Source organism: Salvelinus sp. IW2-2015, linkage group LG27 (genome assembly GCF_002910315.2).
Source record: "Salvelinus sp. IW2-2015 linkage group LG27, ASM291031v2, whole genome shotgun sequence".
Taxonomy (NCBI): domain Eukaryota; kingdom Metazoa; phylum Chordata; class Actinopteri; order Salmoniformes; family Salmonidae; genus Salvelinus; species Salvelinus sp. IW2-2015.
Window position 1 is genome coordinate 36,905,995 of NC_036867.1, and position 15,691 is coordinate 36,921,685.

The 15,691-nt window shown below is 43.9% G+C and overlaps 2 protein-coding genes across 3 annotated transcripts in view; one reads left to right on the forward strand and one right to left on the reverse strand.

Annotated features, from left to right (window-relative positions):
• Positions 1–87: 87 nt before the first annotated feature.
• LOC111953643 (2-oxoglutarate receptor 1) lies at positions 88–4,527 on the forward strand. 2 transcript variants are annotated; one of them, XM_023973051.2, is made up of 3 exons: positions 88–1,497; positions 3,146–3,444; positions 3,559–4,527. In XM_023973051.2, exons 2-3 carry the CDS (start codon positions 3,186–3,188, stop codon positions 4,239–4,241), a joined length of 942 nt encoding a protein of 313 aa, XP_023828819.1. In that variant the 5' UTR covers positions 88–1,497; positions 3,146–3,185; the 3' UTR covers positions 4,242–4,527. The 2 variants fall into 2 exon arrangements, with proteins under 2 accessions (XP_023828819.1, XP_023828818.1); XM_023973050.2 differs by having other exon boundaries at positions 3,146–4,527.
• A 4,489-nt stretch (positions 4,528–9,016) lies between these two features.
• Positions 9,017–15,691, reverse strand: part of LOC111953641 (heparan-sulfate 6-O-sulfotransferase 3-B-like) — a 30,347-nt gene continuing 23,672 nt past the window's right edge. The window contains exon 2 of the mRNA XM_023973049.3: positions 9,017–9,858. Within this exon, the coding sequence (XP_023828817.1) occupies positions 9,087–9,858 (772 nt within the window). The 3' untranslated portion in view covers positions 9,017–9,086. The remainder of the gene's footprint in view (positions 9,859–15,691) is intronic.

Below are 15,691 nucleotides of genomic sequence, written 5' to 3' on the forward strand. Positions count from 1 at the left end.
CTGTTATGGTGGTTTTGAATTTGGAGAAACAGTTGTCGACATTTTTATGGCTGGTTTAGTTTAAACATTTGTCTGTGCATAGCACGCATGTTTTACTAGAACTAGATTCAGGTCGAAGATATGGTATATAAGGAAATGAAATCTAGGTGTGAGCCAGTTGGTATAGTAAAAACAAACATGGTAAACACCAACTCATTGGCAGGTTTAAGCAACTGTCCTGCATTATGCATACACTATGTACACTACAGTATGTGTCATACCAACACTGTAGGTCSCAGTAGATTTCCACAGTAGGTTTGACATACAGTAGGTTAATCTCATTAACCCACAGTGGTGGAAAAAGTACCCAATTGACTCAAGTAAAAGTGAAAGTCACCCAGTAAAATAATACTTGAGAAAAAGTCTAAAAGTATTTGGTTTGAAATATACTTAAGTATCAAAAGTAAATGTAATTGCTAATTCTCTTTCTGTTTTATTTAGGGATAGCCAGTGGCCCTCTCCAACACTCAGAAATAATTTACAAACAAAGCATTTGTGTTTTGTGAGTCCGCCAGATCAGAGACAGTAGGGATGACCAGGGATGTTCTCTTGATAAGTGCCTGAATTGGACCATTTTCCTGTCATGCTAAGCATTCAAAATGTAATGAGTAATTTCGGGTGTCAGGGAAAATGTATGGAGTAAAAAGTACTTTATTTTCTTTAGGAATGTAGTGAAGTAAAAGTTATCAAAAATATAAATAGTGAAGTACAGATACCTCCAAAAACTACTTAAGTTGTACTTTTAAGTATTTTTACTGATGTACTTTACACCCCTGGTAACCCAGAACTGGAAATCTCTATGTTACGTAGTCTGCCCTCGAGATGAAATGTAGGTGAACTTTACACCAAAACTCTAGAAACAAATTCCACATTCACCACAAAGAATTTTAGGAGCATATGGGGTACTATTTTTAATGAGAGCACGTTCACTAGATCTTAAACTACCTCTAGATACCCTTTACATTCATGATTTGAACTTGCACTGTAACATTACTAAATACGTATAACCACTATAGTGTTTGACCGTTTTCACCGGCATCCATTTCTAGTTCACTAATGTCTGTCATCAACATGTATCAAGCATATCAACCTGCAGGCTGATGCCAAATGCAAGACATGTGACATCATAGTACAGTACAGTAACACTAAGCCACTAAACCACTAGCACTGAGGGGGAATAACGCCACTTAATGTACTCCATGTTATTCCTCCCTTTATATAACTGCTGCACAGGAATGTTGTACTCTACCCATAGTGAAGAGGAAGTATTACTGTACTTCCCGTATATGTTCCCGTACATGCTTGTTTTTTCCCGTAGTGGGGGCCAGACAGTGCTGTAGGAGGTTAATGTAGCTGAAAGGAGGGACCAGAGGTGGTTGATGTATAAGAGAGAGGAGGAGGAAAGTCTCAGAGAGGATACCGATGACTGAGGGATCAGCACTGTCTGACTGACTAACTGTAAGTTGCCATATCACTCACTGTATCTCTAGCCTTGCTAACCTGATGCTAACATGTGACTTCTGTCCTGATCTTTGCCACATTCTTATTGTGCCCACATTGTAGCCATTGCATCTACAAATGGTATTAAAATGTGTATTTTGCCTGTCCACTGTGTCTGCATTGTGACTAGATTCCCTGGTGCCTCTCAGTATGCAGACAAAGGACKCATTTTATAACCAGTTATCAACGGGTCTTCTGACTCAATGTGTTCAGTACAAAGAAACTCTAAGGATGATTTTTTAAATTCTAGTATAGCGTTGATCATACTTACTAGGTGGCCTCACATGTTACAGTATTTTCTGAAAGGAAGAATACATGAAGTGCAGAGTAAAAAGTAAGGAATAAGATGAGAAAAAATTATCAGACCTGAGGTGTAAAGTTTGCACTGGCATGGTTTGGATTTTTTTGTTTGTTTATGCTGCCAGACAAACCTGAGACTGTCTCACACCTTTTGTGATAATGAGAGCAGAGGGAAGTAGAAAGGGTCATTTTTTATGAGTATTTTTATGTTAATAGAAGAAGTTTAGAAGTTGAAATTGTTAGAGGCTAGTGTTGAAAAATGTAGGGTAAGTGACTGTATTAGAAATAGTAGTAGTACTGTAGTAGTAGCAGTATCAGTATCAGTAGCAGTAGCAGGAGTAGGAGTAGTATCAGTAGTAATAGTAGTAGCAGTAGTAGTAGCAGTAGCAGGAGTAGGAGTAGTAGCAGTAGTAGTAGCAGTAGCAGTAGTAGTAGCATCAGCAGTAGTAGTAGTAGCAGTAGCAGGAGTAGCAGTAGTAGTAGCAGTAGTAGCAGTAATAGTAATAGTAATAGTAGTAGTATAATAATAATAATTCAAGGAATATTACTCAGAAATGTGAGGACTACGGATCGTATCCATTTAAAAGTAATCCGATTTATTCCAGTTACGCAATAGGAATACAATTAGCAAATGGTACATACCAGAAATCTTCACGATAAAAAAAAAACAAAATATCCTTTAATAGAAAATTCACTACTATGACATACAAACGTACATCAGGAGATCGCTTTACCAATGACTCCATGATCAACGTTTAAACCCATCTTTTATTAATCACATCTCAACACTATGAGATAAGAGCACACCCCTGTGTCGGTCCTTTTTGAACTATCCGCTGTCCGACCAACAGAATAACACAGTGTCTCTGTAACAACAAATCCATAGCACTTACAGTACAATAATTCCTCTGTAACTTTCTCACTCATCATTATTCTCGATTCATTCAGGATTATCCTTAATCATGGTAGCATCCACATTCATGTAGAAGTGTTTAGAAAACATATTATGGGACCAAATACTTCACTTTATACTACTTCAATACACATAGAAGTTAATTGGTACCAATACTTTTGGTCCTCTACTATGTACAAAAAGCCCTGTAATTTCAAAACTGTTCACCCGATATGGATGAAAATACCCTCAAACTAAAGCTGACAGTCTGCACTTTAACCTTATAGTCATTGTATCATTTCAAATCCAATGTGCTGGAGTACAGAGCCAAAGCAACAACACATTTGTCACTGTCCCAATACTTTTGGAGCTCACTATATACGTATATAATTATATATCACTGTCTCTGTTTAGGTTCCTCTTCTAGGCCGATAACAACACTCACAGCACGGTCATGTCTAGCGCCATCTACGGCGGGAACAAATCCGACCATAATTGCACCAACGTGGACAAACTGATGAAACTCTACTACCTGCCTGTCATGTACAGTGTAATTTTCACTGTGGGGCTGCTGGGTAACGTCACCTCCATCGCCATCTACCTGGCCAAGCTACGACCCTGGAAGTCCAGCAGTATCATCATGGTCAACCTGGCATTGACGGATCTTCTGTATGTTCTGAGTCTGCCTTTCCTGGTCTACTACTACACCCACGGTGAATCCTGGGTTCTGGGCGAATTCATGTGTCGCTTTGTGCGTTTCGGGTTTCACTTTAACCTATATGGTAGTATACTGTTTCTCACCTGTTTGGCTGTGTTTCGATATGTAGTCTTGGCGCATCCCCTGAGGACGGCGCAGGTGCAGCAGAAGAGGTGGGGTATCTTGGCGTGCGCCGCAGTCTGGGCTATAGCCGGGGCGGAGATTGTGCCCATGCTCACCATGATCACCATGGAGAATAACAACAACAAGACCACCTGTTGGGACTTTGCTAGCAACGACCTGGTTGTAGTGTGGTGGTACGGCTGGCTGCTGACCGTGCTGGGCTACCTGCTGCCCCTGGTGGTGGTTGTGGTGTGTTACGCCGGTATCGCCCGGGAACTAGCCAAGGGGCCCCACACCCACAGCCCTTGCCGGGTACGGGCACGCCGCCTCACCGTACTGATCCTGGTGGTGTTCGTGGTATGCTTCCTGCCGTACCACGTCCTGAGGATCCTAAGAATAGACACCAGGAGGAAGCCTGAGTCATCATGTATGCTGGAGAACTGGGTCCACGCCGCTTATATCATATCCAGGCCCATAGCGGGGCTCAACACCTTCTTTAACCTGGGTCTGTACACGCTGGCCGGGGACAAGTTCCAGCAGGCCTTCCTCAGTGTGTTCCCCTGGGGCCCCTGGTGGACCAAGTTCAGGACTCACCTCAAACTCAGCCTAGCTGTCGTCAGTAAGCCCAGTAACACAGCTTCAGCCGAAAGGACAGTAGCCACGGATATGGACATCCATAGACATCCATAAATATAATACAGTGTTCTACTTCATTCTGTGTGGACATTACTACCATGGCAATATATTGTCCTACAATACTGTGTATACTGTACTGTGATCCTGTAAATAGAAAACCTTTTATCAGATTTTATTATATGCCAGTATGAGGTTTACAACATTTATGTGGTTTCTATAAAAATATTAGATACCTATAAAGAGTGACTTTATATCTACTGTTTACTCTAATTGGTATTGCCATATCGCTTCATTATAAATAAACGTTTAACAATCAACATTAAACCATCCAATATCCGTCTCAGAGCTCAGTGGGTATTTGATGCATTGTTCTGGTATGACTCGAGAGAGAGAGAAACAAGAATATGATACACTTGGCCCAGGACCAGAAACATATGATCACTTCTATACCCAGTGTTGGCACTCTCTCAGGTATTTCTTTCTCCCCTACTTAATGCAAGCAACAATGAGATAAGAGTCTAGGAATAAGGAACACATGGCTGGGGTGAAAAGGAGTGGCTGGCGGCGAAAGACTTCCTGCTGTTAAGTAACGTCTGTTTTACATCTTACATTATGGAGACTCACAGAACCACTTCCTAATAAGCCTCTGGAGGCTATTTACTAGAATACATTATTCATCCAATTGAATTATTTCAACACATTTCATCATTTGATAGTATCAAATAGCTAACAAACTAGTGTCAGATAAGTGGTGCTTCAATTTTGATTTGAGGCTGTACTATTTGAGTCCCACATCAAGGGGAGGTAACGTCCACTGTCCATCCTACCTTGTGGGAGCCCAGACCTCACTTCAGATTCAAAGCTGAAAGAAAGTATCTAACTCAAAGAAACACTTGAGGGAACTCTCTGAGAGTAAAAAAGACCTCAGTATAGTATCTTGCTACCATAACACAATGAGAACAATAAAGAGGAGTGATAGGCTAGGATGGAAAGTTGAATATGAATATAAATTAGTTGGGCTATGCGTGCAACAGGTTCCTCCTGTCTCTAGTTGCAATTGATTGTTGGATATTGTTTCTTGTCAACCTTTCAATCTCTTCCTCTACCTTTCCAGTAAACATTGTTGAAAAGCTCCTTTGATGAATTCCCCAAATCATTGGAATCTGTGTTATGCATTTCATCCTTTTGAGAATGTGCAGGTGTATGCCAACAGGAGCATGCGGTCTCCTATCATAGTATCTACTGTCATTCAGAGGTGTTCAGATGTACAGATATTTGGCAATGACATCATTCTTAACTACTCTCAACATGGTGTAACGTGGATGTGCATGTACTTTTGTACACATGGACGTATGTACACATACGGTCACTGCATGCAATTGCAGCTCAGTGATTTATTCTGTAGTCAGTGTACTCCCAGGCTACTCAGGCCCTGTGTCCCAAATGGCACCCTATTCCCTATAGTGCACCACTTTAGACCAGAGCCTGATCAAAAGTAGTGCACATATAGGGAATAGTGTACCATTTTGGAGGCATACAGAGATTAGTGCTGTGTTTCACACTGACTGGGAACCAGGAAGTAACTGTTTCTGTCTGGTAAAACCCTTTACAGTGTTTATCTCTTCCTTCCTGCACATCTCCCTTTCTATCCACATAGTTTCACAATTAACCACTTGTCTTTCGATCAGCACCCGCCCTTCCCATATAAGTACACTGGAATGTAAGTCGACAAAGCCTTTGTTTTTACAGGCGTCTCTACAGACCACAGATACTTTACGATAAAGAATTGAAAAAGTCGGATTCCCAAACATCAATTTGACATAATATGTTGAATATGACATAAGTGTACTGAGTATAAGGACTCCATGTGGTTCAGGGCTGTCTGCATTTCATTTCAATGTATATTTAAGGTAAATTAGTCAACCCCGAACCACCGGAACGACCCATTTCAATCAACAGTGAGAGATCTTCAGAAAATATGAGGAGTGACTCCATAGCTTGTTCTTTAGAAATTATGTCACCAAACAATTCTACTGAATGCCATATGTCATATCCCTTCATGCTTCACTAACCATTTCACAGTGCTCGCTCATGTTAATGTTAAAAGTGAAAGCGCTCCTATGGTTAGAACAAGTGCCATTTGGAGAAGCGGTGGACTTGACACAGGTTCATTTTGGTTTTGGTCTGAATTCTTGCAACAATGGGTTTCTACTGGGATCACACTGCTTTTAAAAACAAAGCTTCACATTCTAAGTGTTATTCAGAGTAGTGCATGGTAGTAGTTATTCTAAGTGTTATTCAGAGTAGTGCATGGTAGTAGTTATTCTAAGTGTTATTCAGAGTAGTGCATGGTAGTAGTTAATTCTAAGTGTTATTGCAGAGTAGTGCATGGTAGTAGTTATTCTAAGTGTTATTCAGAGTAGTGCATTGGTAGTAGTTATTCTAAGTGTTATTCAGAGTTAGTGCATGGTAGTAGTTATTCTAAGTGTTATTCAGAGTAGTGCATGGTAGTAGTTATTCTAAGTGTTATTCAGAGTAGTGCATGGTAGTAGTTATGGAGAAAAACAACTTCTCTCACTGTTACTGGGTTGACTTGATAAGAAGTAATGATGGTTGTAGAATTATTGACCTCAATAAGTCTCTCTTCTCTCTCCTACTGCGATAGCAATTAGATTGCCTGAGAACTGCAGCTGGGCTGAAGAGAGGCTATTTTGGGGTAAGAACACACTGACTTCCTCCTCCTCCCCTCCCTCCTCTTCCTCCCCTCCCTCCTCCTCCTCCTCCTCCTCCATACATCACTGGTTCTGTTCTCTCTTCATCACATCACACCAGCCTCTCTGGTATGTAGAAATCCCCAGAGTGACTATGTACCCTGATGAAGGAGAAAGGTATTCAGATAGCCTACTCTTTATTGTGCTGCGTTGGAGTCGAGCTCAATCGCACTTTAAACACTTCATTTCACCCTGAACTGCCTGTAACCACAACTAATGGCTAATGGCGGCTCTACACCACCATGATGTAAGAGGGCTCTAATTGGTTCAGACAGCCAGCCTATTGTGCCCCCCGGTGTTTATTTCTAACATCTTAAACAGAGTTCCATCACACAGTGAGTGTGTCTACGTGTGTGTGTGTGTGTGTGTGTGTGTGTGTGTGTGTGTGTGTGTGTGTGTGTGTGGTGTGTGTGTGGTGTGTGTGTGTGTGTGTGTGTGTGTGTGTGTGTGTGTGTGTGTGTGTGTGTGCGTGTGTGCGTGTCGTGTGTGCTGGTGTGTGCGTGCGTGCGTGCGTGCGTGCGTGTGATGTGTGCGGTGAGTGCGCGTGAGTGTGCGTGCGTGTGTGCGTGCGTTGTGTGGCGTGTGTGTGCGTGTGAGTGTGCGTGCGTGCGTGTGCGTGCGTGTGTGTGTGTGTGTGTGTGTGTGTGTGTGTGTGTGTGTGTGTGTGTGTGTGTGTGTGTGTGTGTGTGTGTGTGTGTGTGCGTGTGTGTGTGCGTTCGTGGATTTGACAGAGAAAGCGTGCAAAGAGAAGTGGATGTCATCAAGACTTTTCTTTGTCATGAATAACACACAATATGAACGGAAGCAGAAAAAAGGACAGCTTTTGGAAAGCTTGGAAATCAGTGGTATGCTGCGTACATTTAATGCACAACTTTCCTACAGGTGAATGTCTTGAATACCATCATACTGTACATACTAACTCATAGTTGGAAAGCAAACTTACAAGGTAAACTAATACAAGTCCTGTCCTAAATAACCAAAGTATGGGAGGGTGGTTAATGAATCATTTATTGTGTTATTTACTAACATATCTTACTTTAGAAATCATGAGCAAGTCCTAAGTTGTAAAGCTAATCTTCAGTAATTTTGGTAATTAAAATGTAATCTTTGGTAACTTTGGTAATTTACTCAAATAACTTTAAAAATATTTATATTCATATATGTATACATTTTTTTAAATATCTATGTCCATATTGTCCATGAGTTTCTAGTGGATAGATCATATGGTTCAAGAGAAAATAGCCTAATTAATGAAAAAAAGCATCTAATTAAGAATGGCATTATTTTCATTTAACTCTGCAACTCTTCCAACTATTGACTTCTTTTCACAACTGCCACCACAATGTTCGCCAAAACATTTACAACAAAGACATAGTAAAATAAATAAAAGTGTGTGAAAAAATATAAAGGTGTTTAATGCTGAAACCCGCATATTAAACGCCGATGGTATTGATTGATGGTTTATATTAGGATAATATTTTACAGGTTTTTCATTTAATTTCTTATTTTAGAATCATCTTACTTGATTATTTTATACATTTTACATGTGATAAGGCCACATAGAGGGCCATAGATAATTACTGACACCTGTGATAATCTGAAGTACCCAAAATGGCCAGTAGATGCCATCTGATAAAATACAAAAAGAAAGCTACCAAAATCCTGGTAGTTTACTGGTAAACTTCGAATGTTTCCAGTAATATACCCTCCCTTTGCAACCCTAAGCGAACCACATTACTTTTCAAGAATCCTGAGGCGCTAATTTTGTTTACGTACAGTCCCATGGAGATTCTGATCAAATCTTGTAGAATGTTCATTTGACACCCTAGAGTTGTTCACCTACTTTGAAAAACAGACAAGCATTAGAAAATGAACACACACAATAAACTCTGCATGAGAGGAGAAACAAAAGTTTACCACATCATAATACATACATCTATCTGAAAGATTAAGACACCATTGGGCAGCCCAAGGCAGAGAGAGAGAGAAGGAGAGGAGAGAGAGAGAAGAGAGAGAGAGAGAGAGAGAGAGAGAGAGAGAGAGAGAGAGAGAGAGAGAGAGAGAGAGAGAGAGAGAGAGAGAGAGAGAACGACAGGAAGTACTAGTCCTTGCATGGGTGTTACGGGCCTCACCATCTCACCACCTGGCTGCTGTAGTCCTCTGTGGTGGCTACACCTCCCACCTCCTCCCCTTCCACCCCCTCTATCTCCCTCTCCTCCTCCTCCCTCCTGGCTTTGGAGATGGGGGCRCTGTGCTGGTGTAGCCYCTGCCTCTCCTCCTGCCTCTCCTGCCTCCTCCTCAYCCTCTGCTCCCGGTGCTGTGTCTGGTGGCTGTACTGGTACCTCCGGAGGAACAGCTCCTTGGCATACTCGTACAGCTCCACGTCCAGGGCGTTGAGCCCCTCGATGCGCCGCCGCAGAGCCCCCTCCCCCACCCCCACGCTGGCCGCCCGCGTGCTGTTGATCTGCGTGAAAGCCTGGATGAAGCGCAGGCCGAACGTCCGCTCAAACAGGTACTGCGTCTTGCGCTGGAACTCGGTCAGGCCGTAGAAGGCCATGTTGCGGAGGTTGTTCTTGGCACTGGCTAGTAGGACGCGGCCGCGCTCCCGTTCGGCGCCGGCGGTGAAGGTGGAGACGTTGTAGCAGCCCACCAGGCTGAGGTCGGCCAGCATGCGGACCTGCCGGTTGTTGGCCAGGTTGGAAGGGCAYTCCATGAAGTTGGTCAGCGTGACCCCGGTCCAGTCGTCGCCACTGTAGCAGGCGGGCAGTTCGTCCTGGGTGGGAGAGCGGCCGTCACACARGTGCAGGGCTGTCTTCCAGGTGGCGCCGCGCTGCACGTGCTTCCACTCGCTCAGGTAGCGGGAGACYGGGTCCCTCAGCATGGTGATGTAGTAGAAGTTCCTGCAGCAGCAAAGACAGAAAGAGACATTCGTTTCAATACTTCCTTCCTTTCCATGTCTCCTTTCCTTGTCTCCTTTCCTCCGTGCTCTCCAGTCTGTAATGACAGAACTGGGAAGTGGGAGAAGTGGGAGAGTTAGAGCGAGTGAGACTGGCACACGTCTTTCACTTTCCCTCCCTCTATCTAACACTCACTGATGAGCTAGGGGTTGGCAATGAGCTATAATTATTTGAACATGTGAGAGAGAGAAAAAGGTGGAAATGGGGCGATGAAAAGAATGAAGAAAATATAATATTTCTCACATTTAAAAATAGCCAACATTAGAAGATAGGAAACTCTAATAACGCTCTCTCTAAACAGTGATCCTAATGAGCTGAGAGCACAGTGGGCTATCTCATTTTTAATACTGAGTAAAAGATATTTCTCATCCTATTGCTAGGCCTCCCTAGCTCCTGAATATGAGTACCTCGGTACCTTCCTTTCACTGCATAACAAATAGCTACATTTAAGTAGCATGTTGCGCTAAGTAGCATGTTGCGCTCTACTGTCCTTTTACTGGAAACCATTAACTTATCGAACATCCAATCCCTGGAGGATTTCTTCTAAATCAAGAAAGGGAATACAGGCTAAAGATGAGAGTGTAGTAAATAGAATCACTTCTTCTAACACAGATCACACCGCACTGCAGTATTTTCTACATTATCCCGTAGTCAAATAAAGTAGGGGAACCGTTTTGGGCACTGGAAAAAAAAATAGTACCCCCCCCCCCGACAGGTACGAAGGGAGTTTGAGAATTAAGATCAAGACTAAAACCTTGAAAGCTGCAGCTACACAGCAAAATAAACATCTTGTATGGAGTCAGACTGTGTCAAATGTAGAGTGCTGCTTGTTTTCACTTAGAGATTCCTAACGGCGAGCTGCTCGAGATTTATGAGGAGCGGGTAGCAAAAGAGTTGAGACTGCCAGAGGAGACGAAGCTTCACAAAGCATTCACTTGTACATTCGGATGGAGAAGGAACAGACACTTTATACGATAGATATCATAGTCAACACTGAATTGCAAAATTTTTGCCTGAACAGAAACTGAGTTGCTTGAACAGGATTTTCTCAACGGTGAGCAATGGCGTTGAGTAGTCAGAGTATGTCAGATGTTGTCTCTATACTGATGAACAAATATTGATTTCTACCAAAACTCTTAGGGGTAATTAAGGGAAGTGAAATGTCAGTCTGCACCACTGAAGTGGTAATAATGGCTCTGTGACTGCCATTTAAAGAACCATCTGACTGTTGACCTTTTGGTGCAGGGGACACACACACACCACCCTCAAAGGTAATTAGGAGATTATTGTCAGGTGGCAGACTACCATCGACCGAGATTTTAATGTGTCAGCAGAAATAGATCCTAACAACGTTTTTTCTCATGACACACACACGCGAGCGTGCGCGCACACGCACTCACACAGACTCACACACACGCACACACACGCACACACTCACACACACACACACTCCAAGCCGTAATGGATATTCGACCACAGCACAGGCTGTAAATGAATTAAACTGGCACTGAGAGTGTGGGGAGAAATAGATACACTCCCAGAGCTGTACAGAGAGATGGACACACACTCCCAGAGCTGTACAGAGAGATGGACACACACTCCCAGAGCTGTACAGAGAGATGGACACACACTCCCACAGCTGTACAGAGAGATGGACACACACTCCCACAGCTGTACAGAGAGATGGACACACTTCCCACAGGCTGTACAGAGAGATGGACACTTCTCACACACTCCCACAGCCGTACAGAGATATTGGACACACTCCCACAGCTGTACAGAGAGATGGACACACTCCCACAAGCTGTACAGAGAGATGGACAGCACAGCTGTACAGAGAGATGGACACACAGCTGTACAGAGAGATGACACACTCCCACAGCTGTACAGAGAGATGGACACACAGCTGTACAGAGAGATGGACACCACTCCCACAGCTTGTACAGAGAGATGGACACAACAACTGCCTACAGAGAGATGGACAACACAGCTGTACAGAGAGATGGACAACATCCCAGAGCTGTACAGAGAGATGGACACCACTCCCACAGCTGTACAGAGAGATGGACACACTCCCAGAGCTGTACAGAGAGATGGAACACACTCCCAGAGCTGTACAGAGAGATGGACACACCACTCACCAGAGCTGTACAGAGAGATGGACACACACTCCCAGAGCTGTACAGAGAGATGGACACACACTCCACAGCTGACAGAGAATGGACACACACTCCACAGCTGTACAGAGAGATGGACACCACACTCCAGAGCTGTACAGAGAGATGGACACACTTCCCACAGCTATACAGAAGAGATGGACACACACTCCCAGAGCTGTACAGGAGAGATGGACACACACTCCCGGAGCTGTACAGAGAGGATGGACACACTCCAGAGCTGTACAGAGAGATGGACACACTCCCACAGCTGTACAGAGAGATGGACACACTCCCACAGCTTGTTACAGAGAGATGGCAGCACTCCCACAGCTGTACAGAGAGATGGACACACTCCCACAGCTGTACAGAGAGATGGACACACTCCCAGAGCTGCTGCCTACACAGTGTTTCTGGGAAGAGGGCATTTTAGACCTCCATCACCTACAGATGTTTAGGATCTTTATTTGATCACTCTTTTGTTGCTGATAATTTTCCTGCACCGCGGGAAATGCATACATTCACAGAAAACCCGCACTAACGCACAATTATATTAAGAGTATTTCACTTTTCATGTTACTAAATTTTGACCAGCTAATAGCCTAACCACTGTTCAAGCAACATTATGGACTAACCGTTCAAATCCTGTTGCTGCAGGATTATTTTGCTGTGACAATACTGGTCCAATTAAGATCCTACATCTGGGCTGCTAACCACAGGACAGGCCCATCAATACGTCTCCACACAATCCAGACATTCTAGCTGCATCCTTCTATTCTTTCATAGTGACCTATTGACATGAATGGGCGAATGTCAAAGTGCTCCGATTACTCGTCTGTGTGTGTGTGTGTGTGTGTGTGTGTGTGTGTGTGTGTGTGTGTGTGTGTGTGTGTGTGTGTTGTGTGTGTGTGTGTGTGTGTGTGTGAAATTGACTTGGGCGAACGTCATATTCTGTAACAGGATGGATGTTGACTTACAGACTGGCTACACTCCATGCATTAATATAATACGAACAAATATAAATGCAACATTAAAGTGTTGGTCCCATGTTTCATTGGCTGAAATAAAAGATCTCAGACATTTCCATACCCACAAAAAGCTTATTTCTCTCAGATTTTGTGCACAAATTTGTTTACATAGTGAGCTTTTGCCAAGATAATCCATCCACTGGACAGGCTGTGGCATACAAGAAGCTAATTAAACAGCATGATCATTACACAGGTGCACCTTGTGCTGGGGACAATAAAGGTCACTCTAAAATGTGCAGTTTTGTCACACAACACAATGCCACAGATGTCTCAAGTTTTGCGGGAGTGTCACAATTGTCTGCTGACCGGAATGTCCACCAAGCTGTTGCCTAACGAATTCATTTCAATGACTGATTTCCTTATGCGAACTGTCACTCAGTTAAATTGTTTGAAATTGCTGCGTGTTGCGTTCATATTTTTGTTCAGTACACTTTTTCATTTTCTACAGCACAGAAAGAACTCCAGTCATTGAAGCTGACCAGAGCCTTGAGGGCTTGCTTTACCGTGTTAGCGCCAGTCATCTTTAAAAGGGGATGAAATCTAAATAAAACAAGCTGGAAAATGTGAAACTCCAAAACTATTTAACGCCAAATCCCATATACTCTGTGTGCTTATATACATATATTATGACTCCTTATAATCAGCCACTCCTGGGCTACAATCACCTATCCGGACCGTTTTAACTGCCGATGCGGAGCCCACCGGGCCTTCACGACTGGATACCGACGTTATTCTGCCGAGGGAGTTATTCATCTAGCCAGAAGTTAGCCAGCTGCACAAAGCTAACGTGAGTAGTTCAGCTAACCACAGCTAGCGCTTATCAGCTATCCTTTAGCTCGGAAAACTATTGCCAGTTTTGTACAACGCGACTCAGACCAGAGAGCATACCAGACCTATTTTCTCTCCATATCCTCGGATTTTTACCGCAAGCTCTGGACATTTACACCTGATCTTGCCAGCTAACTAGCTGCTATCCGAGTGACTATTGCTAACATCAATTCCGGAGCAAACACCAATTATCCGGAGCTAGCCAGCTGAAGAGTTCCATCAGCCACTCCTGGGCTACAATCACCTATCCGACCCCGTTTTACTGCCGATGCGGAGCCCCACCGGCCTTCACGACTGGGATACCGACGTTATCTGCCCGAGGGAGTTATTCAAATGGCCCCTCCATCGCGACGTAACCTGAACGCCCATATGCTAACTGCGGCCCGCTAATCGTTAGCTGTCTTGAGCATATCGGCTGCTATCTGAAACAGGTCTATCGAACAATCTTACGCGCGGGCTAGCTTAGTGGAGGCCTCACTGCTCCATCTACGGCTGCCCCCTGGACACTATGATCACTTGGCTACATAGCTGATGCTTGCTGACTGTCCATAATTCACGGTACTCCATTCCGTTTATTTGTGTTTATCTGTCGGCTCTGTGCTTTAACTCAGGATCTGTGTGTAGTTAATCCGACCCTCTCTGCCTAGCGTCGCCATTTTTACCTGCTGCTGCTGTTTAACTGACTAGCTGCTGTTATCTTCACCTGTTGTTTTTAAGCTAGCTCTCCCAATCAAGACTGCAATCACTTTATGCCTTATTGTATGTCTCCTCAAATATCAATATGCCTTGCATACTGTTGTTCAGGCAGTTATCATGTTTTGGTTTGCAATGGACCCCGTAGTTCCACTCTCCGTACCTTCCGATACCTCCTTTGTCCCACCCCCACACATGCGGTGACCGTCACCCATTGAGACCAGCATGTCCAGAGATACAACCTCTCTTATCATCACCCAGTGCCTGGGCTGCCTCCGCTGTACCCACGCCCCACCATACCCCTGTCTGCACATTATGCCCAGAATCTATCTTACCACGCCCATAAATCTGCTCCTTTTATCTTTGTCCCCAACGCTCTAGGCGACAGTTTTGATAGCCTTTAGCCGCACCTCATCCTACTACTTCCTCTGTTCCTCGGGTGATGTGAGGTAAACCCAGGCCCTGCATGTCCCCAGTCCACCCTCATTTGTTGACTTCTGTGATCGAAAAAGCCTTGGCCTCATGCATGTCAACATCAGAAGCCTGCCTCCCTAAGTTGCCTTACCCACCGCTTTAGCACACTCTGCCAACCCTGATGTCCTTTGCCGTGTCCGATCCTGGCTTAGGAAGGCCACCAAAAATTCTGAGATTTCCATACCCAACTATAACACTTTCCGCAAGATAGAACTGCCAAAGGGGGAGGAGTTGCAATCTACGCAGAGATAGCTGCAAAGTTCTGTTCATACTTTCCAGGTCTTATGCCCAAACAGTTCGAACTTCTAATTTTAAAAATTAATTCTCTCCAGAAATAAGTCTCTCACTGTTGCCGCCTGCTACCGACCCCCCTCAGCTCCCAGCTGTGCCCTGGACACCATCTGTGAATTGATCGCTCCCCACTCTAGCTTCAGAGTTTGTTCTGTTAGGTGACACCAAACTGGGATATGCTTAACACCCCGGCAGTCCTACAATCCAAGCTTGATGCCCTCAATCTCACACAAATCATCAAGGAACCCACCAGGTACAACCCTAAATCCGTAAACATGGGCACCCTAATAGACATTATCCTGACCA

Coding starts and splice junctions, on each gene's coding strand:
- LOC111953643 (XM_023973050.2), top strand. CDS start 3,186: ATGTCTAGCGCCATCTACGGCGGGAACAAATCCGACCATAATTGCACC.